The sequence below is a fragment of the Quercus suber genome, unplaced genomic scaffold (genome assembly GCF_002906115.3).
Source record: "Quercus suber isolate HL8 unplaced genomic scaffold, Cork oak 2.0 scaffold_433, whole genome shotgun sequence".
Taxonomy (NCBI): Eukaryota; Viridiplantae; Streptophyta; class Magnoliopsida; order Fagales; family Fagaceae; genus Quercus; species Quercus suber.
The window spans coordinates 386567-409211 of NW_027069884.1; the positions used below are offsets into that span (position 1 = coordinate 386567).

Below are 22645 nucleotides of genomic sequence, written 5' to 3' on the forward strand. Positions count from 1 at the left end.
GCCTGCCTGAGCCTCTGATTGTAATTTGTACTCTTTCTATTTATGAAATAACAATATCAAGATTTCTCTTTTCGCTGTCAAATCTTCTATATATATATTTTTTTCAACCTACTGTAAAACGAATACTTAGAACACTCGCCTGGTGCGTCGGCCAGCACCCTAATCCTCCCCCACAGACGACGCCAATTGTAGGGACTCAGTTTGGATTGACCCTGAGTATGAATGGGTTTTCAGCCCAACAAGCCCAAACAATAAATTTATAGAGAGTGGGTTAAAGGTTTAGGCGCTGGCCGTCGTTCATCAAGCATCAACTCTTATTTATAAAAAGATACTTAGAGTTTCTTTACAACTGGGAGGATGCTCCTCGGCCATGGGCCGAGGAGGCCTTTTGCTTCTCTTCCCCCCCCCTCCCTTTTTACTTTACTTGCTTTCCTTATATAGTCTTCATCTTCCTATCTCCTTATTTCATCTGTTGATCATTCATTTGCCTCTCTTCTGGCCGTCCGTCCCGTCAGAGGCCTTATCAGTACTCGAGTGGTTCACTCTGATCAACGTTGCCCTGCTAAGGGGTTATATCCCCATTAATGCGGCCAAGGGGTTAGGTGAATACATTAAATGCGAGGGTGACAGCTTACTTTGGGCCTGATCTTTCCCGAAAATCACCCTTGTCAGGCCGAGGATGAGGAGGTTCTCGGCGTGGATTGGGAAAAGAGGCTTTCCCCAATTTAGCCTTAAATAGTCAGTGTTCTTCAGCATGGGCCTTGGGCCTGCTACCCGATGGGCCGAGGCTATCAGGCCCACGGGCCCCACAATAGGCAAGTCACATTTTAATAATTTATTACGCCAGGTTGAGGTTGCCAAAAGAAAATGTGAGCAAATTTTGTCTAAATATTTTTGTCCACTTTTCACTCTCATTTTCTCTCCAATTTGAGAGAGATTATATTTTGGAGGAGGAGGAGAGAAAACTTGTGGGTCTCACCAAAATCTTTCATCTTTTTCACTCTCAACCGAACAACCAAAACATCATTTTCTCTTCACTTTTCTCTCATTCATTTTCTATCCTCCTTAAAATCACTCCAAACAAACATAACCTAAGTAAAATTTTTGTACAAAATAAAAATTAGGAAAAAATAAATACTTGATTTTATTCAACTTGAATACTATAAAGAAATACTTGTTTTTGGTAATATCGAGTATCACATTATTTTTTTATCTACAGAATTTCAGGTCAGTGATCTTATGTTGGCGATTTATTAGGAACTCAAATTCACTAAACTCAAGTACTATTTAAAACTTAATGATGTGAAATTCGAATACTAAAAAAGTGATACCTAAATATTTCTGAATAGTATTAATTTACCACAAATTTTAATATTTTTCTAATATACAACTAAACTTTATAAATTTCAAATTTGTTATTCAAATTTCCCATCTCTTAAAAAATAAGGAGATTATCATGGTAATTAAAACTTATCACAAAATTATAATGTTATCTTAACCAAAAATTAAAATGAAACTAAATGAATAAAAGATAGACTTTATAATAATTTATTTTTTTAAACAATTTGTAGTCTATCATAACTTGTGTTTTGATATAAACTCAAATTCCTATTTTAAAAGAAAAACTAAGTATTAATCCAAACTAAAATTCAATTAAAGTTATAAAATAGAGGGAGAAGACTCTGTGATGGGAAATGAAAGAAACATAATACCAAAACACAATCTAAAAAATAATACATGGCATGACGAATGAGGTGGTGCAAGAAAAGTATAGCGACATTAAATATTTCCGCGATATATATATATATATATATATAGAGAGAGAGAGAGAGAGAGAGAGATTTTGATTTTCCTTTTTTTATTTGGTTATTTGTGAATCTAATTAAAAGTAATATTTTCTGTGATTAATTAATATGTGTAATTTTAAATTTAAAGAGAAATTTTGAATAAAAATTACAGTGACTATCATGTTGCTACTATGCAATAACTATAAGTAAAAGTTTTGTTATGTTAAAATAAACTTTAATGGACATAACAAAGCTCTTGAACAAGTTTAATTTCAACTAAGAATTTTCTAAAAAAAAATTCAAGTTTGAAAATAAAAATCGAGCTTTGTGTTAAGCTTTGATTTTGATAACAAAGTAAACAATACAAATTTGAGTACTATAGTTATTACTTCTTATCACAACTGTCAGATCCCAACAAGATAAAAACATCCTCAAAAATAATTTTCACCGTAAATTAATTAAAAACCTTTATAAAAGTAATAATAAAATCTTCAATTACATATAAAAGAAACTGCAACAGCCTTCCTCCAAGAAACCTCAATTATTTGTATGGAAGAAGAGGAGACTTCAGTGTATGTCTTGCTTTCTTGTGTGAACTGTGGCCAGTTACTTTTTGAAATTTCATCTTCCAAACATGTTTTGGGTTGGTTTGGGAATGAAGAATCCCATGAAAGTTGCTTACTGAATTTTCAATATCATGGAAATAACTCTTTGAACTTTCTAAGCACCATACACGTCCTTGCGGTCAAACTTTCACATTGCAAAATCTCGAAAGCTTTGATGGAAACCAAAAATCCCTTGTCAAACTGTTAATATTTTAATTAAAAGTTGGCAAATTATTGTGAAGATAATATGAGTGCCTGCTTCTAAAAAAAAAAAAAAACTTAAAAACGTGGGGTCTACTAAATTTAGAGTTGTTTAGTCTAGTTTTAGGGTTATGTTTTCATATCTCCAAACTCAAAATTTTGGAGAGAGTATTGGAAACTGAGTTTAGGACTGAGGCTGTTTTCAATTTTTAAGATATGAATTTGGGGCATGTTTGTAATTAGTTGCAAGTATCTGGAGCCCAAGTCAGTGACTGTCAAATCCAAGCTCAGTTGCAAGCTTTTTCTTCCTTGAGTTTACCTCCAACTTCACAAGTTCTCTTTGTAATTACAATCCAAGCCCAGTTGCAAGCTTTTTCTTCTTTTTCTTAACCTCCAACACTAGTCCTCTTTGTAATTACATGCAAGTAGGTGGAGCCCAAGTCAGTGACGTCAATCCAAGCTCAGTTGCAAGCTTTTTCTTTTTTTTCTTCTTTGCGTTACCTCCAACTTCACTAATCCTCTTTGTAATTACATGCAAGTAGGTGGAGCCCAAGTCAGTGACTTGTCAAATCCAAGCTCAGTTGCAAGCTTTTCTTCTTTTTCTTCTTTGCGTTTACTCCAACTTCACTAGTCCTCTTTGTAATTACATGCAAGTAGGTGGAGCCCAAGTCACTGACTTGTCAAATCCAAGCTTTTCTTCTTGAGTTTACCTAATCCAAGCTCAGTTGCAAGCTTTTCCTTCTTTTGCGTTTTCCTCCAACTTCACAGGTACTTTTTTGTAATTACGTGCAAGTATGTAGAGCCCAAGTCAAATCCAAGCTCAGTTGCAAGCTTTTTCTTCCAAACTTCACAAGTATTCTTGTAATTACGTGCAAGTATGTGGAGCCCAAGTCAGTGTCTTGTCAAATCCAAGCTCAGTTGCAAGCTTTTTTCTTTTTGGGTTTACCTCCAACTTCACACCTAAGTACAGACACCCGCCTCTGCCTCTGATTTTTCTCTAGAGCCATTACAACTCCAGTCACCTCATTTACTCATCTCAACCACCTCTTCTTCTGATTTTCTCCAGAGCCATTACAACTCCAATACCACCCCTTTTACTCATCTCACCCACTCTTTGAACCTGAGATAAATTTTCTCCGAGCCGAATGTGCAATATCACATGATAAAAGAAACTCCTTAATTATTTATACGTACGATTGTTAATGGACTAAAATTTATTAGAGTAGAAATTGGGCAGATACATAGAGGTGGTGTCAAATCAAAGATATTCTTTATTATAACTTATAATTCCCGAGCAAGTGATGAAATCTTCAATTTACAATTTGCATGTTTTGCATGTTCGAATACGTGAATCTAGCCTTATCTCTAAAAACATTACTAAGAGGTGATGACTTTTTCAAATGAGGATCACTGATTTATTAGGGAAAGAAAAGAGAAAATTTTTCATTAATGATGGAATAATATAATTGGAGCAAAATTTTAAAATCCCAACTGTGAAAAAATGAAAAGATCTCCCCAAGTTTTTCTTACCGACAAGTGATTAATGGTATTTCCGTTACTGAGTTCTAAACTTGTAGAACTTATTTTATAAAAATTTCTAATTACGTTATTTGTATTTTTAAAAAATATATATAAATAAAAAATATATAAAAATACGTATAATATTATTTAAATATTAAAAAAATTTGTTTAAATTACTGTACCAAACCGACCCGTAATTTCCTTTAGTTAGGGTCCCCTGCATCAGTGTGAGTGAAATAAGTGTGGAAATTCATTTTACTTGGGATGGGTTGGGAAAAGATCAGCGTGAGTGTGAGTGTGAGTGTGAATTGTGGACTGATAATGCACCGCGTGGACTTCATTGACCAGAGTAGGCCCTCAGGCTTTTGAGACAGTGGGTTCCACTTCCAGATGGCAATGGATACTTTGCTTAACTGTATAGGGTACTTTTACTATTTTCACTTTTGGTTAGGCAGGACTTCAATTATTTTTGAGTTTTACACCACCCCCAAAAAAATTGTTAATAAGGACTAAGGAGGAATATCTTATATTTCGGTGGGCCTCAATTGGTTTAAAATCAAACAAATTTTAAAAAACTCTTCCAATTTTTTCTATATCTTTTTATTATATATAAATTTAAAAAATATAATTATTCAATTGTATTGAATGTTCTTATTATATCTTACATATTTGTAAGATTTTAAAAAATAAAATATTAATAGCTATATTATCAATTAAATATTTAAAATTTAAATTTTTATAGTTTAAAATTTTTATAAAAAATAAATTTATTGATTCAATGCTAAATAATATTCAATTTAAATAAAATTTTATGGGTGTTAAGGGTATAAACAACTACGGATAAATTTTTAAAATTTAATTAAAAAGATAGAGAGTTAAAAGAGTTTGTGAAGAAACCTTGTCCTTTTGCTTTTCATCTTGGCGGACACACCACTAGTATTAGAACTTTAAAAAGTTCCATTACTTTGTAAATAAGTGGAGAAATTGACTTCGCTCTATGCATTGAAGTTATGCTGGTACCATATAGTAGCACAATTTATCCATAAAGCAAATTGTGAGGGGGCAAAAAGATGATAATAGGTTCATGTGAAGACACTTTTCTGTAACTCACAATGCCGCGTAACAAGTTGTGTTTATGGTGTGTTTGGATATCGTTTATTTTGTTAAAATTGAAAAATTATTGTTAAAAATACTGTAGATAAAGATAAAAATTAGTTGAAATAGTATAATGGGGCACATGAATAGTGCCAAAAAGTATAGTAAGACCCATAAATAGTAGCAAAAATAAGCTGAATAGTGAATGTCGGGCCCGTGGGCCTGACAGCCACAACCCATCGCGTAGTAGGCCCAAGGCCAGCGCCGAGGAGGACTGACCAGCCAAGGCTAAGTTAGACAAAGCCTTTTTTTTGACCCACGCCGAGGACCTCTTCATCATCGGCATACTAAGGATAATTTTTGGGAGGGGGAGAAAAAAGAGAAGAAAAAGGGCTCTTCGGCCATGGGCCGAGGAGCATTCCCCCAGTTGTAAATTAATTCTAAGTGTTTCTTAATAAAAGAGAGTTCATGCTTGGTGAACGACGGCCAGCGCCTAAACCTTTAACCCACTCTCTACAAATTTATTGTTTGGGCTTGATTGGGCTGAAAACCCATTTGTACTCAGGGTCAAATCCAAATTGAGTCCCTACAATTGGCGCCGTCTGTGGGAAGGATTAGGGTGCTGGCCAGCGCACCAGGCGATTGTTCTAAGTGGTCGTTTTACAAAAAAAAGAAAAAAAAGAAAAAAAAGAAAATAGAAGATTCGACAGCGAAAAGAGAAATTTTGATATTATTATTTCTTAAATAAAAACAGTACAAATTACAATCAGAGGCTCAGGTAGGTGTGTTTCACACACAAATTTACAAGCTAATCCTACCAGCTAGTTCTACAATCAGAGGCCTAGGTGGACCCGCTCTAAAAAAGCTAGCCGGAGGGAAGTGTCAAGCCGTGCTTTTATTGGTATAAAGAGAATGGGAGAGCTTGACACAAATAGCAGGGAAGGGGGAGGGCCATCTTGTTCCCAGGCCACCGACAACTCCCTTCCCGGCGCGGCGGAGCTGGAACAAAGAGAGGAGCAGATGCAGGGGCTCTGAGATACCTTCCCCCATGTTGTTCCCTTGATTCTCTCCGATCCTTACGAGTGTTGGCCGTTGGAGACGGCAACACTCGAGCACCGCCCATGAGATGAATTCGCCTGTCTTCTTCGTCAGGGGTGCGCTCCGAGGAGAGACGTTAGGTACTCTAACAACATCCCTCTGGGCCACCTTGTAGGGCGCCATCGGGGTTACGCCTAGATTCTGCCGCACCGAAAGCCCAGTGGGGGCTGTGGCCATACCAGCTTTTGCCAATTCCAGTGACAATTCCGACGGGGTTGTTAAAAAGCGCTTGGAGAGCTGGAAGAATGTGTTTTTTCTGTTTGTGTTGAGAGGTCCATGGATTGTGGGGAAACCATCTCCCAACCTTACATAGGAGATGGGGGTTGGTGAGAATTAATTCATGCAGAGTTCGAAAAGAGAATTATTAGCTAGGCTAATAATGAAGCTACCAATTTCCAAGGAGGCCGTAGATCGTTGGACCCGTGTTAATTCACGAGGACATTAATGAAGGCGCGTTTCGCGCACCGAAGCGTCAAGCGCGGAACACGAACAGACAAAGGACGCTTCATAAATGAAAAAGATGGGGCCTCGAACTGGAGTCGAGATCAACGCCACGTGTAAAGATCATAATCCGATCCAAGGAGGAATCACCTCCAGTAAAGCGGTCTGAGGACACACCTCTACTTGCAGAAAAATAGAAGTGATAGACAGAACAAAGGTATTGCATGGTCCTCGGACCCAAGCCTATGGTAAAACTATTCACACCATTATACCTAGGTACTAGACAGAACCAAGGTATTGCATGGTCCTCGGACTCAAACCTATGGGGAAACTAGATACTTACAGAAAAATAGAAGTGGTAGACAGAACCAAGGTATTGCATGGTCCTCGATATTTATTTATCCTTTTTGTTAGACATTGTTTCAATTGTTCCAAAAATAATTAAATGTGAGCAAGAATACCATATTTCAAATCAATTGTTTCTCATATAGTGAAAAATTCAATTGTTTCATTTAAATCTTAGAAAAATGACATTAAAATTTCATTATGCTTAAAAATAATTACTATAACATAATAAATATATTTAATCTTTCTAATTACATAGAATAAATACTACAATGTTACTTCCACACACACACACACAAATATTTAATTTTTTATGGCTTTTGCGTCAATTGTTGTTATAGCAACTAAACATGAGAAAAAATGTCATATTCTAAATTTGTTATTATTCCAATTAAAAATTATTTCTTATATGGAGTTTATAAAAATTATCATATAAATTTATTTAATATAAATAATTAATGCACAACTATAGATAATTAATATATGCATTTACTCTATTGTTTGTGTGGGGCCCGTGGGCCTGACAACCTCGGCCCATCGGGTAGCAGGCCCAAGGCCCATGCCGAGGAACACTGACTATTCAAGGCTAAATTAGGGAAAACCTCTTTTCCCAATCCACGCCGAGAACCTCCTCATCCTCGGCCTGACAAGGGTGATTTTCGGGAAAGACCAAGCCCAAAGTAAGCTGTCACCCTCGCATTTAATGTATTCACCTAACCTCCCTAGCCGCATTAATGGGGATATAACCCCTTAGCAGGGCAATGTTGATCAGAGTGAACCACTCGAGTACTGATAAGGCCTCTGATGGGACGGACGGCTAGAAGAAAGGCAAATGAATGATCAACAGATGGAATAAGGAGATAGGAAGATGAAGACTATATAAGGAAAGCAAGTAAAGTAAAAAAGGGAGGGAGGAAAAAGAGAAGAAAAAGGCCTCCTCGGCCCATGGCCGAGGAGCATCCTCCCAGTTGTATAGAAACCCTAAGTATCTTTTTATAAATAAAGGTTCATGCTTGATGAACGACGGCCAGCGCCTAAACTTTTAACCCACTCTCTATAAATTGATTGTTTGGGCTTGATTGGGCAGAAAACCCATTCATACGCAGGGTCAACCCAAACTGAGTCCCTACAATTGGCGCCGTCTGTGGGGAGGATTAGGGTGCTAGCCGGCGCACCAGACGATTGTTCTAAGTGGTCATTTTACAGTAGGTTGGCAAAAAAAAAAAAAAAAAGAAGAAGGAAAGAAAAAAGAAGATTCGACAGCAAAAAAAAAAGAAAGTGTAATCCAGAGTATAGTTTAGGATGGTAAAATATATATATATATATATATATATTTTTTTTTTTCCATTTACCTGACGTGGATACTAAACGACCCACAGTCTCCAAGTGAAAACGGCAAAACAAACTCATGTATTTTACTATCTTCTCCGCTGCGCTGTTTGAGAAAAACGGTGCGTTTCACTGCTTCTTAGCTTTACAAAGAAAACCCCCCAAACGGTTCGTCTCTCTCTCTCTGGAAGAACAAGCCGCCATTGTTGTAGTATAGTAAGGATGGTTTTATCGAACAAGAAGCTGAAGAGAAAGCTAAGAGCCGAGCTTGCCGAGACAATAACGAAAACCGTGTCAGAATCAGACCTGAATAACGGTGGTCTGACAAAACCAGACCCGAATGCAAAGCCCCTATTGTCTCTGAAAGAGCTTATAGACTCGGCGACGCAAAAACCTAGATTGACAAAGCGAGAGAAACGCAGAAAAAATCAATCTTTGGAGGACCCAGAGGCTGTGAAGAGTAGGAGAAGTGGTGGTGGTGGTGACCCTGAAGAGAAAGAAGGTGGGTCTGAGAGTTTGGTTGAGAAGAAGAAGAAAAAGAAGAGGAAGAGAGAGGAGGAGGAGGAGGAGGAGGTAAAGGATGGAGCTTTGGATTCAGAGGAAAATGGGGTTGTGAAGGAGGCCAAGAAATCTAAGAAGAAGAAGAAGAAGAAGAAGGTTAAGAAGAAGACGGAGGAGGGTAAGAGTGAGGAAGAGAACAATGGTGCTGAGCTTGGGAGTGAAGGGAAAGGGGTCATGGAGACAAATAAGAATGGTGAGAGGTAATTTGAGAAGATACCCTTGTGCCCATTTTGGGTTTTGTCATTTTTGTTCACCTTTGTTTGTATGATTATGTTGTGTTTATTTGGCATATAGGAAGTTATGAGGTCTTAGCTTCTTCTTAGTATACAGTAGGAAAGGTACTTGTTTTTTCATTGAGTTCTAAATTTGTCTATATATTGTGGTTTTGAGTTGATTGTGCGGTATGGATATTGAATGCATTTGTTATTCTGTTTGGTTGGCAAGAGAAACTGGCAAAAGGAGAAGGAAATTAGCATATTGAGCATGACATTGCTTTTTCCACTCTAAATATGATGCTTTTACTAATGATTGTAGAGACTTACTTGGGTAGATGCAGTGATTTCATACAAAATATGTATTCCTATATATATATATATATATATATATAATTTTAAGTTAATGCTTGATGTTGGTTGATAATATAAGAACTAAAAAGTGTAACTCACAGCCACTAAGCCAAATAGTTGTATTTTGATTTACATTGGCCATAACAATGGCAAAACCTAAGTTTAAAGATATTAGATCGTTTTAGGTCCTCTCCCCTACATTTTCCTTAAATAAACAAAAAATCATCTTCTCATATAAAAAAGGATATTAGTTTGAATTGGTGGTGTCTTCTTTCTCTATGGGAATGATGATGGTTTTGTAGCTTTTCACTCATTATGCATGTTTTCTATATTGTTTAACAGTCAACCATATGAGGAGGTTGCTAAAAAAATCTATGTTGGAGGCATTCCATATTACTCGACGGAGGATGATATTCGAAGTTTCTTTGAAAGCTGTGGTACTATAACTGAAATTGATTGTATGAAGTTTCCTGAGAGTGGGAAGTTCAGAGGAATTGCCATTATTAGTTTCAAGGTAAGTAATTACATAGATTGTCTACCACATTTAGATCATTTAGACTGGGAAGTTTTTCTATTTTGATAATTACAATTGTAACATAACTTTGATGAGTTTTTTTGCTCCCTTAAAAGTTAGATATTGGTTGCTATAGAAAACAAGTGAAAAATAAACTTATAAATATGAAGATATCACATCAATGCTCTTGATTTATAAGATTACTGAGGTGATCTAAATACCTAACTGGCCAGCCTAGCACAAGATTGGTCCAAATCACGAGATCTTGTTTTCAAAAAATTGAGAAAGGTTGTGGCCGTGTGTGTGTCTGCTTGGAAGTGGCCAATGAGTTCTGGCAAATGTCAGTTCCTCCTCCCACAAGTATGGGTGGAATGTGAGGTCATGCCATCATGGGTTTGAAACCATTAACTCCATGACTTCCAATAAAAAGGTGGATCAGTTCAAGCAGCGGGATCAGTTCAAGCAGCGGATCAGTTCAGTAGGGGTTGGGGGTGGTGGTGGTGACAGAGAAAGAAGGAACAAAAGGAACAAGATGGTTCCTACCTGGACTGTTTGTTGTTCCGGTTTGACCGTTGGGCTGGACTAGAACCTCTTTGGGCATAGTTTGGAGAGGCACGTGTTGCTATACCTCTGGACCATTCTTAGTTGAAGGTGGCTTCTTTCTTGTAGGAATCACAAGGGTTTCAATTTTTAACTAATTTCAAGCCTCTTGTTTCTTGCTGTGCTTCAATGTTAATACCCAACCTTTGGCATTATCCTTTCAAATGCATGCTTCCTCCTCGTATGTGATGCATGTAAGATATTAGGAGCATACCTTGAAATGTAGGCTCATTTATACCTTAGGCATGAACCGCATACATGGATAAAAGTTTCTTATTTTCATTGTCAACTAAATCTTTATGGAATAGCAGAGAGGCCAATTTCTACTATGATGGCATCTAAATTGGTTAACAGATTGGATAGAGCAACTGAAATTTGCTGAAAAACAAAAAGGCAAAGTTTCCAAGTGTTTGAGATTCTTTATTTTTTCCTGAAATTTGCTGAATTCTGAATAGTGCTTGTTTCCTAATTCCTGGTCTGCTTGATCTTTCTGTTAAATTTTCAATTCCTGCTTTGCTTGATCTAACTCTTACATTTTTACAGACTGAAGCTGCAGCTAAACGAGCCTTGGCCCTTGATGGAGCTGACATGTGAGTAGCATATGCACAAAATTTCCCTTCAATTACCCATGTATATTGTTTTTGCGTAATTCCACATCATGCTTATGTAGCTTCTAATGTATCAGGGGTGGACTGTATCTAAAAATCCAGCCTTATAAGGCAACAAGAGTCATCAAATTACCTGATTTTGCCCCCAAAATTATTGAGGGCTACAATAGAATCTATGTTGGAAATTTGTCATGGGATATAACGGAGGATGAACTGCGGAAATTTTTTTCTGACTGCAATATATTATCTATACGTTTTGGTGAGGACAAGGAAACAGGGGAGTTCCGTGGCTATGCCCATGTTGATTTCTCTGACAGTTTGTCACTGACAATGGCATTAAAGTTGGATCAACAAATTGTGTGTGGAAGACCTGTCAAGATCAGTTGTGCAGTCCCTATGAAAGGAGCGGGAATCAAGTCAAGATCTGCGCATACAAGCGAAGTAGCTGATAATGCTACAAGTCAAGGAGCTGATAATACTAAAAATCAAATAGCTGATAATGCTGCAAATCAAGTAGCTGATAAAGCTGAACAGAGTTCAGTCAGTGGTAAGATAAGGAGGAGAACATGCTATGAGTGTGGTGAAAAGGGCCATCTATCATCAGCTTGTCCAAAGAAGCAAAATGCTGATCCAAAAAATTCTGGTGCCAGTTAAGCATCTAGGGAGTTACAGAATCGTCATCCTTTGTTTCTGTTGATCTATCAATATTCATAGATAGGTGAAATAGTTTTCTTTTTGTTTAATTTTATTTCTCTTTTTAGGAACAACTTTTGCTTGAATTTGTTGGAACGGCCTGAACAGCCACGTGTATTTGCTGTTACAGTTAGCATTCCAAATTTTGTTCAAAATGATTGCTGCAAAGAGTCTAAGGAATCAGTGAAGCAAATTATATTTGATTATTTCTCCTATTAGTACTCATATAAATGATGTAAATCTTATGTTGTTTCATTAGGTCATTAATTTTCAATCATTCGGATGGTACACTTTTTGTTGCCCCATCTGATCTAGTGAGACTGGTATTAATCACAATCATTGTCATGTTATCTCCTTAGTTTGTAAACCTTATTATAATAAAATTGATAGTAGCTTTAGCATTTTCTGTATCAGCTATCACCTATGGTTTCTTCCACAACCCCTTTTGGCCAAGCAAAGTTCACAACATCCGGGCTTCTTATGAGCAACGTTTAAGGATAGCTCTGGATGGTGTTCAATTGCGTTCTGAGGTTGGTCTTGTGCTTATTCCAGAAAGGACACAATCCCCTTTAAAGGATTCTGTTTGCACTCAATAGTAAATAGTAATTCATGATTCTATCCTATCCAAATACTTGAAACAAACCAAATGTCAAACAAATTGGTTGATTTTCCAAATCTCAGACGAAGCTTAGCACTAGCTAGCCAAATATGTGACAAAAATATTGTTAGTGATCGCGACTCTCGTAACATTTAATATGATTTTGGACATTTCCTCCTATTTGTGACTAGAAAAACTGGAGTGGAAGAGTATCTTGCACTCAGCAGCACATAATGGATGGCCGGGAGATAGTATTTGATAAATCAAGCTTTAGCCTTAATCAGTAATAGCTCTTCTGTTTGGAGCTTCACAGTCAGCAGATTCTCTATTAGCTTCGGTGGTTTCAGTTTGGCAGCTATAGGATATGGTCCAACTTGCCTTCCAAGAGCGTCATGGTTTCACGGGACTAGCCTTTGGCTTTTACTGATGCATTGAAAAAGGAAGTTCTGTCTTAAGCCTACTTTAACCCGTGAGCTTGTTAATAATAGACAATACATTTTATGGAACATGTTGGCATTTGGCCCTACACTTGCACCAAACATTACAGAGATCGTTCTAAATTATTATCGTTCTAAATTAATGCCTCATAAGAAATTTGCTGCATAAACTTATATGCAAATGACCTTAAGATTGGTTGATGTTGATTCAAATTTCAGCAATGACAAAAATTGATGGGCTAAACTTCAATTGTTTTACTTCTTTATTTGATAAAAGCTGTCGGTTTGCTCCCTCTATTGACTAACCAAATCCACCAGCCATGCTCTATATTACTATATATTACTTCTGTCATTTCCCAAGCCATGTTCTTATAAATATGAGTTCCCTCACTTTCCCTCTAATAACATTTCTTCTATTCCTCTCTTTACCTGACTACCTATATACAACTTTTTAAAACTTCACGTTTCCCAACTATATTTATATTTTTTATGTTCCTTAAGTAATGAATTGCTTTACTTTGTTCAGATAATTATGGCAGTCGATTCAGCAGGAAGGAAAGTGTTATGCATGCCAAGGCAATGGCAAGACAGAGGCACTAGTCCTGAGAGAACCAAGGTTTGGATGGAGCCCAAGTCGAAGACAACTGAGCAAAAAGTTCCCGTCATTTACTACCTCTCCCGCAATGGCCAGCTCGAGCAACCTCATTTCATGGAGGTCCCTCTCTCTTCACCGAAAGGACTCTATCTCAGAGGTAAATTCCATAAAACAAAACAAAACAAAACATAGTAAAACTCAATAGTATCACTTGATCAAATATGAAGCTTGAATACTTAAAGAGTCAGAGACCCAAAAGTGCACTAAACACAGTATGAAAATTCAATATTAGTAGTATCTTCTTGTTTAAAATTTTCTGTTTCTCAGATGTGATGAACAGACTAAATTTTCTTCGGGGACAAGGCATGGCCAACATGTATACCTGGTCTTCAAAAAGGTAAATCTAATTATATTCCCTGCACATATTTTGCTCCTTTAAACTCTGGCCAGTTTCTAAGAAATTGGAAAAATGCTAAAGCCACTACCAATTTTACTGTCAAAGGCTTACAAACTAACCTAATAATGAATGTGATTAATGTCACTTCAACAACATAATAAATCAATGTTTAAATTACTTTTTTGTGATTGGTGACACATCAAATTGTAAGACTAAAGTACTAAAATTTGTAATTTTTCCTAGGTATAAACCAAACCTTTTCAGCTAAACAATTACTCAACTAAGCGTAAGAGTCAAAATTTTAATACTATCTTGAAATTTTCTTCATATTATTTTTCAGCAACAAAGCCTACTTTAACCCGTGAGCTTGTTAATAATAGACAATACATTTTATGGAACATGTTGGCATTTGGCCCTACACTTGCACCAAACATTACAGAGATCGGTCTAAATTATTATCGTTCTAAATTATTGCCTCATAAGAAATTTGCTGCATAAACTTATATGCAAATGACCTTAAGATTAGTTGATGTTGATTCAAATTTCAGCAATGACAAAAATTGATGGGCTAAACTTCAATTGTTTTACTTCTTTATTTGATAAAAGCTGTCGGTTTGCTCCCTCTATTGACTAACCAAATCCACCAGCCATGCTCGATATTACTATATATTACTTCTGTCATTTCCCAAGCCATGTTCTTATAAATATGAGCTCCCTCACTTTCCCTCTAATAACATTTCTTCTATTCCTCTCTTTACCTGACTACCTATATACAACTTTTTAAAACTTCACGTTTCCCAACTATATTTTTTTTTTATGTTCCTTAAGTAATGAATTGCTTTACTTTGTTCAGATAATTATGGCAGTCGATTCAGCAGGAAGGAAAGTGTTATGCATGCCAAGGCAATGGCAAGACAGAGGCACTAGTCCTGAGAGAACCAAGGTTTGGATGGAGCCCAAGTCGAAGACAACTGAGCAAAAAGTTCCCGTCATTTACTACCTCTCCCGCAATGGCCAGCTCGAGCAACCTCATTTCATGGAGGTCCCTCTCTCTTCACCGAAAGGACTCTATCTCAGAGGTAAATTCCATAAAACAAAACAAAGTAAAACTCAATAGTATCACTTGATCAAATATGAAGCTTGAATACTTAAGAGTCAGAGACCCAAAAGTGCACTAAACACAGCATGAAAATTCAATATTAGTAGTATCTTGACTATCTTCTTGTTTAAAATTTTCTGTTTCTCAGATGTGATGAACAGACTAAATTTTCTTCGGGGACAAGGCATGGCCAACATGTATACCTGGTCTTCAAAAAGGTAAATCTAATTATATTCCCTGCACATATTTTGCTCCTTTAAACTCTGGCCAGTTTCTAAGAAATTGGAAAAATGCTAAAGCCACTACCAATTTTACTGTCAAAGGCTTACAAACTAACCTAATAATGAATGTGATTAATGTCACTTCAACAACATAATAAATCAATGTTTAAATTACTTTTTTGTGATTGGTGACACATCAAATTGTAAGACTAAAGTACTAAAATTTGTAATTTTTCCTAGGTATAAACCAAACCTTTTCAGCTAAACAATTACTCAACTAAGCGTAAGAGTCAAAATTTTAATACTATCTTGAAATTTTCTTCATATTATTTTTCAGCAACAAATAGATTGTGTCATTTAATTTTTATATATTATTTTTTCATTCAGGAGCTACAAGAATGGATTTGTGTGGCAAGACTTGTCTGACAATGATTTCATATACCCTTGTCACGGCCAAGAATACGTTTTCAAAGGTTCACTACTCCTTGAAACTTCTTTAAGCTTTCGATCCTATGAAACAGTATCATCAATATCATCAACCTCAAACAATTCCTTCGACACAAGCACTTTGAGTATAGACTCCAATATCCCTACAGTCATTGTGAGGAAAAATAATCAGTCATGGAATTCATTTGACGACCTTCGTGAATATGAAGTTTACAAGGCCAGAGCTGGTGGGGAATTTGCTGCAAAAGCATCTAATGCAGCCACACAGACTGAGGATAAGGGGTGGCAGAAAAGGAAGGATAGTGAAGAAGTTGAAGAGTGCGAAGGGAATGATGTAACTGAGATGAAGGGTCATGAAGAGGTTCACTTGGCATTTTCAAAGGATGGTTTTGGAGGGTTAGGTAGTTTGGAGGGGTCTAAGAAGGTTGGTGTTAGAAATCTGCTGGCGGAGAATGATTGTCCCAGTGAGAAGAGGAAGGCGTCTAAGGTTCTGATGCAGTTGATCAGTTGTGGATCAAGAGGGATGAAAGATCCATTGTGAGTCAATAGCAAGAATGGATCCATTTCATGTTATTTAAACTTTTAAATAATGTGACATTCAGGGCTGTAAGTTCTACAAAATAAATTTTTAATCATAAAATGGGCCATGTGTATTTCAAATGAAACAGAGAGAATCTTGAGTGTGTAAAGTAGGACAAGTACCGTAAGAAGTACAAAAATGAGTTGTGGATATTTTTATCAAGAAATGAGCTATGCACATTATAGTCAGTGCACTATAAAGTGGAACACTCTTATTGTGATCGAAGAATTTTTTTCTACTGTTCATGAGGTCATTAGTTGGGATTTCTTTGTTGCTTTTGAAATTTGAAGACATAGGCCAATGCAGTTTTCAATGATTGGATTGAATATTTGATGTCCATATTCATGATGTATTTTTCGCTTGTAAAGCATTACTTATGGAATGTATTTTTACCTTTTGTCTTATACTCCTTGCTTAGCTTCCTTTTGATTGATCTGTGTGGCTGAGCTTCTTTTCTTTTCCTTTTCTTTTTTATAGGTAGATAATGAGAGAGGGAGGAAATGGGAGATTTGAATCACAAATATGAGACACAACAAAGGATGTCATTATCCTAGACTATCACTTGATTCCCTGTTTGGTTGAGCTTTGAGTACACTAGTGACAGGTAAATGTCTACGGTGAGACCGTTAGCGCATCATGTAAAATTGATGGACTATGAGAAAATCCACTTCGAGAATAATTTCCATATAATTCATGTCTCACATAAGTGTCAACCCCACTCTTATTTCCCAAATTCATGTAATTATATACATAAAAAATGTTTATTCCCCCTTACAACTACTAACGGACTAACGAAAGGTTAGAGAATTCAAATCCAAGTTTTCATTTCTGGGATAGCCGAGTAACACTACCAAGTTACATGTATCTTAACCAACATGGAAATTGAATTCTACTAATCATAGAATGACTCACTTTTCTGTATTGAAAAGAAATTAAATTGATAATTCTACATTGTGTATAGCAGAACTTCTCCCAAGACCCTACTGTTAGAATTTATAAATATGGATGTTCGTTTTAGAAATGATTAGTATTTTTCTTCCATACTGCATGCAAACAAAAAAGTAAACTAACTGTACACTCGTAAACAAAAAAGTAAACAAAATGGTATTTTTCTTTCACTAAAATATTTCTTTATTTAAGCAGAGATCAGTAGATTTGCTGTTGACCAACTCCATGGTTCTTGTTCCCTCCTTGCCAAAGAAAACAAAAATATTAACCAACTGCAAGGGTTCGATTATGATTTTTGCAGTTTCTTAATGATCTTTTGTCTCGTGGAGCCCTATGTCTTTTGCACTTTTCTCCCAAAGTTTAGGCTATTATTATTTTTTAATATATTTACTAAATTGTATGACATCTCTGGCTCCTTCTCCTCTCATAAGGCCAAATGGCATCTCTCTTCATTTTTGAATTCAAGATGCAACATATATGTGCAATATACCAATAAAAAATCTTTAAAAACTGAAACTCTCTAGCCCATGTTGATTAGTTTTTTCAGCTTCCAGTGAATTTGAATCTAAGTTAGAACAACCACGTGAGCTTGATCACATGCACCGCTTAATAATGGGGAGTAAATAATGCCGCTGATTATGAATATGAGTTTGAAATTTATATTTTTTAATAAATTCGGATTTAGAATAGGTACTCTTAATTCAAATTTGTCTTTTTTCTATTCTTAATTAGTACTCTTAACCCAAATGTATTTCAGTTTGGTGAGAGAGTGTAAGTAGGTGTATGTGTGTTTAACAATTAGTTTATTTCTCAAAAAAAAAAAAAAAAAAAAATAGTAGGTGCACCGAAATAGACCAAAATAGATCAAAGTAAATTAAATAAACTGAATGATCCAAAAAAGACAGAACTTACCCAATGGTATCAAAATGGACTGAAATCATAGTTTTAAAAATTGGACTAGACTGGCTAGTCCGACCGGTTCAACCGGGAACCAGCCTTCAATTAGGTCTGGTTATGGCAAAAAATCGAAAATAGCCTAAAAATCGGTAAATAGTGCAAACCAACCTGTTCAACCTGAGAACCGAAAACTGGCGTGGTCGAATTGGTTTTGCTCCTCAAAATAAACTACGTCATTTTTGGCTTTTTGCTTCACAAAATTAACCCTAAAGACTCACGCCTAACTCCTAAACAATCTTATCTGTCATCTCACGCCTCACTCTCTGAAATCAAGCTCTCTGCATCTCTGCCTCACTCAAGCTTTCTCAAGCTCTCTTAAGCTCACCCTCTCTGAAATCTTGAATACGCCTCACTTTCACGGTCTCACCTCTGAAATTTTTTTTTCCCTTCTCATCATTCCTCTCAGCATCTGAAGCTGTGTTTTGGGTTTTGCTTGGGTTTTAATAAGTCACAGATAGAATTCTTTAAAAAGACTTGTTTGGTTTGGACTTGTTAACTCTGATATGAGATGGGTTTTGCTTGGTTGTTAATTCTTAATATGTTTTTGTATTGCTTAAACATATAGTAATCTAGATGACTGGAATATGAGATTATGGATGCAATTCTTTGATTTTGATTTCTGATTTCCTATAAATTTCTTTTTTTGTTGGGGTAAATTTCATTATTATAATTGATTTTTGAAGTTGTTGACTTTGATATCAGTTGGGTTTTGTTCAATCTAAATCTAGGTTCTATTTGAAAGTTAATTAAGGATGGGAAAATTTTTGTCTGCATAATGGTTTCTTCTGAGCTTAGGCACCTTATTATTTATTGATTTACATGCTTTATTTCAATTTGTTTTGCTCTGTTCTAGGCACCGTATTATTTATTTATTTACACCTTGCCTGCATAATTGTGTTTGGATTTTAAAGTTAATCATTAAGTATCATCAATGACCACTGTTTGTTTAGTGTTTTATTTTCTGTTTGTTGTTAAACTTAGTAGTTGTTTGCCATTTGGATGTAAATGTAATGACTAATGAACTTATTTATTTGGTTTTGTTGAAAGTTTATTATGTTAAGGATGACTGTTTTGTAATGTTATTATGTTAAATTCTTTAAAAAGATGTTATATACTTATATACTTGTATTTTTTTTTAAAGCAAACATATTTATTACTATTGGTTTGTTAGTTTTAGTATATTAAAAAATTATTAATTATTTATATAATTTAAATAAATAATAATTAAATTATTTATAACGTTATCGGTTTAACCATCAGTCGGATCTCGGTCCGATCATAAAACTGGTAATTAGCTCTTTTTTCGGTTTTTTCACCGTACCAGTTTTTAAAACCATGACTGAAATGTATCAGAGTGGACCAAATGGATCGAACTTATCTAATGAGACCAAAATAAACCAAAATGCACCAAAGTGGACCGAAATGAACCGAAATGAATCGATTAGAGCGAATGGACTTAATTGACCTAATGAAATTGAAATGAATCGAAGTTGACCAAATGCTGGCATTTAATCAATTGAGGATCCATAACCCATCTTAAAATTGGTAAGAAGACTTACACTATGTTTGGAAAACACAAGGGAGATGGAAACGAAAGAAAAAGGGACAGAGAAGGAAAAAAGAAAAAGAAAAAGAAAAAGAAAGGAAAGGAGTAAATAATGGGCTCTACCCATAATGGCTTCTAAGTGTTTGGTTTACAAGAAGGAAAAAAGAAAAAGAAAATGGCTTATTAATGGGCTCTACCCATAAAACTATTTATTCCCTCTCCTTTTCAAGGAAAGGAATTGATGGGCCAGAGAGGAAAATAAATAGGTCCCTTTTCCACTTCTTTATCACTATTCATCTAAACCAAACACTGGAGTTACTTTCCTTTCCCTTCAAACCAAACATAACCAGAGTTAGTGTAGTATCAGTATGAACTGGGCCAAGCCTAACCCACCTTTTCTAAAGGTTTAGGCTTCATTAATATAGGCAAGCTTTGTTTCCAAATCTACTAATCTCTGGTCCAAAAACAAAATTTTATTTTCAAAAGCTCTGTTTTACCGATCAAAAATAAAGGCAACAAAGGCAGAGCATTTCAAGGGTTAGGGTTTCGAATTTGAACATGGAAGTGAAGAATCTGCTCAAGGACAAGAAATTCTGGTTCGCCTCTTTTCTCATTGCCTGGGCTGCTGCTCTCCAAGTAAGCTAAATTCGTATACATCCCCCAACCCACACTGTTGTAGTACACTCAACATTGTATTATATAATACTACATTCATTCAATTTTGTGATAGAATTTGTGGAAAATTTTGTGGGTTTTGGTGCAGGGGCATATGATATGGTTGCAGAAGCAAGACTCATTCAAGCAGAAGTTTGGTAATATTGATCAAAACACTAGTGATGCTGAAGAATGAGTCACTTTGATATTAGATTAGATTTAAGCAGAGCTACATTTTGGGGGCAAAGTTTTTAAGTCAAAAAGCATGTTTCTTTTTTGGAGAATATTTGTGAAACTGATCACAAATTTACAGTCTTTATGTAAATAAAAAGACCCATTTCTTAATTTTTGAATATTGTCTAGTTTTTGCTCTGATTGGCTTGGTTACTTGCTAGTATGTTGGTTGAAGATATTAGTGTTGTGGGCTTGGATCTAATTTTATGGGCAGCACCGCGGATATACACTAAGTTTTTAGTAATGGGAATTGGGAAGATAGCTTGAAGCATTTCAAATGGTACTTTGCTTAATGTGGATGCTGTACAATGCTTTTGATATTGAGGAAATAAAGTGGTTATGTGTTGGAAAGAAACTTGTAAAAACTTGCATAACTCCTTGACTGAAAGGCTGAATTCAGAATCCTTAAGATGGAGTTTGGTTGTTTTATAGGACAGTTTGTAATGTTCAGGTTAGATGAAGATTTTAAGTTCAGTGAAACACCACGTTGAATCCATACATAATTTTTGCGTAAATGAGTAGCATAATCAAATGCAAATTTGATAGCAAATACATCTATCAGTTAAAGTTATAGAACTAGTTGAAGTTTTTTATAAGTAATACCACTCTTGCTAATAGGTTATATATGTAGCTTTGAGTAGCTTATATCTTGCGACCATTGAGATTTTCTTCACACCAATTGTATGATAGACATGGAAAAGAAATGGAAAGACGGTAAACATGGGACGTTTTATCCTGGTACATCTGCAGCTTCTAACATGCAGGAATCAAGAAATAATGGCGTAGGATGAAGGCCATTTTATGATGTTATAACAATATGATAGGATAAAACAATGTTGCTATGTTCTTTCACAAGTGTCAAATAATAAAGAAATTGGGGCCTTAACATATATGTGCTTTGTATTACTTGGCTTTTATATGTATAATAAATTGCGATAATCTTTTGGGATATTTAGTTAACACTTGACTGCCACATTAGATGTGAGTTTCCCTGGTGGGTGTCCTTGAAATTCTTATTAGTAAAATTCCAATGTCTTGTAACTTCAATGCCCCTAAATTTTGTTATTCAATGACTTGTGGTAGCAATTGGTGAATGATGATCGCTAGAATAGCCCAATGGGGGTATCATCACTGCTTGAAGAAACAATTCTTATAAGCTTGCCAGTACTTGCCACAGTAGCAAATTGTGTGAACGCAAACCTATAGTGTTGAGTCTGTTGACATGAGTTGGATGGAATGATGGTATAGGGACAAATTTTAATTGTTGATTCCCATTAGTGGTAGAAAAGGATCTCATGTTGCTACACAATTCTCCATCAAAGATCAGAATGTATTCTTGTTACTACATGCATCTAATGTCTTCACTTGAAATTATTCCACTGTAAAGGTAGAATCCATAACATTGACATGAATTAGATGAAATGCTGGTGTAGAAACAAATGTTTGCTGTTGCTTTCTACTAGTGACAGAAAAGGAACTCATGCTGCTACTCAATTTTCTATCAAAGATCAGATTGCATCCTAATGTCTTCACTTGATATTATGTCCCCATGAATACCATGATTTAGTTTTGAGAATATGAGGGTTATAATTTGGAAACTAATTGATTTTAAGGTGATCTAAGTAGTGAGGGTGACCAGGATATGAGCATTTTGGTCATTTTTCTGCAGTTGTCTCTTTCTTTTTCTTGAAATATTCTTAAAATCTTCAAGAGAATTTCTCAGGGATGCTTGATGTATCATTTCAATTGAGGAGATGTATGGTATTTTTATGTAATGTAGTATACGAGCTTCATTTCCCCTGCATTCTTTTGATGGATTTGCATATCTTGTACTAATTGCTCTTGGAAGTGAAGATGTTTGATTGTTATCACTAGGGCATAATTACATGTCCAAATCTATGAACCTTGTAATGTTGTTGTCCGTATTTTCTATGTTTCTTCCCTTAACATAGCAATTCTGCTTCAAGA

The 22645-nt window shown here is 35.7% G+C and overlaps 3 protein-coding genes across 3 annotated transcripts; all 3 read left to right on the plus strand.

Moving 5' to 3' along the window:
- The first annotated feature begins 8517 nt into the window (after window positions 1-8517).
- On the plus strand, window positions 8518-12170 carry LOC112016427 (phragmoplastin interacting protein 1). The gene is made up of 4 exons (XM_024048991.2): window positions 8518-9183; window positions 9892-10063; window positions 11207-11253; window positions 11349-12170. The coding sequence occupies exons 1-4, from the start codon at window positions 8645-8647 to the stop codon at window positions 11923-11925; spliced, it is 1335 nt and encodes a 444-aa protein (XP_023904759.2). The 5' UTR covers window positions 8518-8644; the 3' UTR covers window positions 11926-12170.
- A 2350-nt stretch (window positions 12171-14520) lies between these two features.
- On the plus strand, window positions 14521-16771 carry LOC112016464 (protein SOSEKI 5). The gene is made up of 3 exons (XM_024049030.2): window positions 14521-15070; window positions 15239-15308; window positions 15699-16771. The coding sequence occupies exons 1-3, from the start codon at window positions 14851-14853 to the stop codon at window positions 16297-16299; spliced, it is 891 nt and encodes a 296-aa protein (XP_023904798.2). The 5' UTR covers window positions 14521-14850; the 3' UTR covers window positions 16300-16771.
- A 3349-nt stretch (window positions 16772-20120) lies between these two features.
- On the plus strand, window positions 20121-20788 carry LOC112016426 (uncharacterized). The gene is made up of 2 exons (XM_024048989.2): window positions 20121-20425; window positions 20553-20788. The coding sequence occupies exons 1-2, from the start codon at window positions 20348-20350 to the stop codon at window positions 20637-20639; spliced, it is 165 nt and encodes a 54-aa protein (XP_023904757.1). The 5' UTR covers window positions 20121-20347; the 3' UTR covers window positions 20640-20788.
- The last annotated feature ends 1857 nt before the right edge of the window (window positions 20789-22645 follow it).

Excerpts from the sequence above, each read along its gene's own strand:
- LOC112016464 (XM_024049030.2), top strand. The coding sequence starts at position 14,851 with ATGGCAGTCGATTCAGCAGGAAGGAAAGTGTTATGCATGCCAAGGCAA. Across the intron at positions 15,071-15,238 it reads GAAAGGACTCTATCTCAGAG|ATGTGATGAACAGACTAAAT; the intron begins GTAAATTCCATA and ends TCTGTTTCTCAG. Across the intron at positions 15,309-15,698 it reads TATACCTGGTCTTCAAAAAG|GAGCTACAAGAATGGATTTG; the intron begins GTAAATCTAATT and ends TTTTTCATTCAG.
- LOC112016427 (XM_024048991.2), top strand. The coding sequence starts at position 8,645 with ATGGTTTTATCGAACAAGAAGCTGAAGAGAAAGCTAAGAGCCGAGCTT. Across the intron at positions 9,184-9,891 it reads ACAAATAAGAATGGTGAGAG|TCAACCATATGAGGAGGTTG; the intron begins GTAATTTGAGAA and ends ATTGTTTAACAG. Across the intron at positions 10,064-11,206 it reads TTGCCATTATTAGTTTCAAG|ACTGAAGCTGCAGCTAAACG; the intron begins GTAAGTAATTAC and ends ACATTTTTACAG.
- LOC112016426 (XM_024048989.2), top strand. The coding sequence starts at position 20,348 with ATGGAAGTGAAGAATCTGCTCAAGGACAAGAAATTCTGGTTCGCCTCT. Across the intron at positions 20,426-20,552 it reads CCTGGGCTGCTGCTCTCCAA|GGGCATATGATATGGTTGCA; the intron begins GTAAGCTAAATT and ends GTTTTGGTGCAG.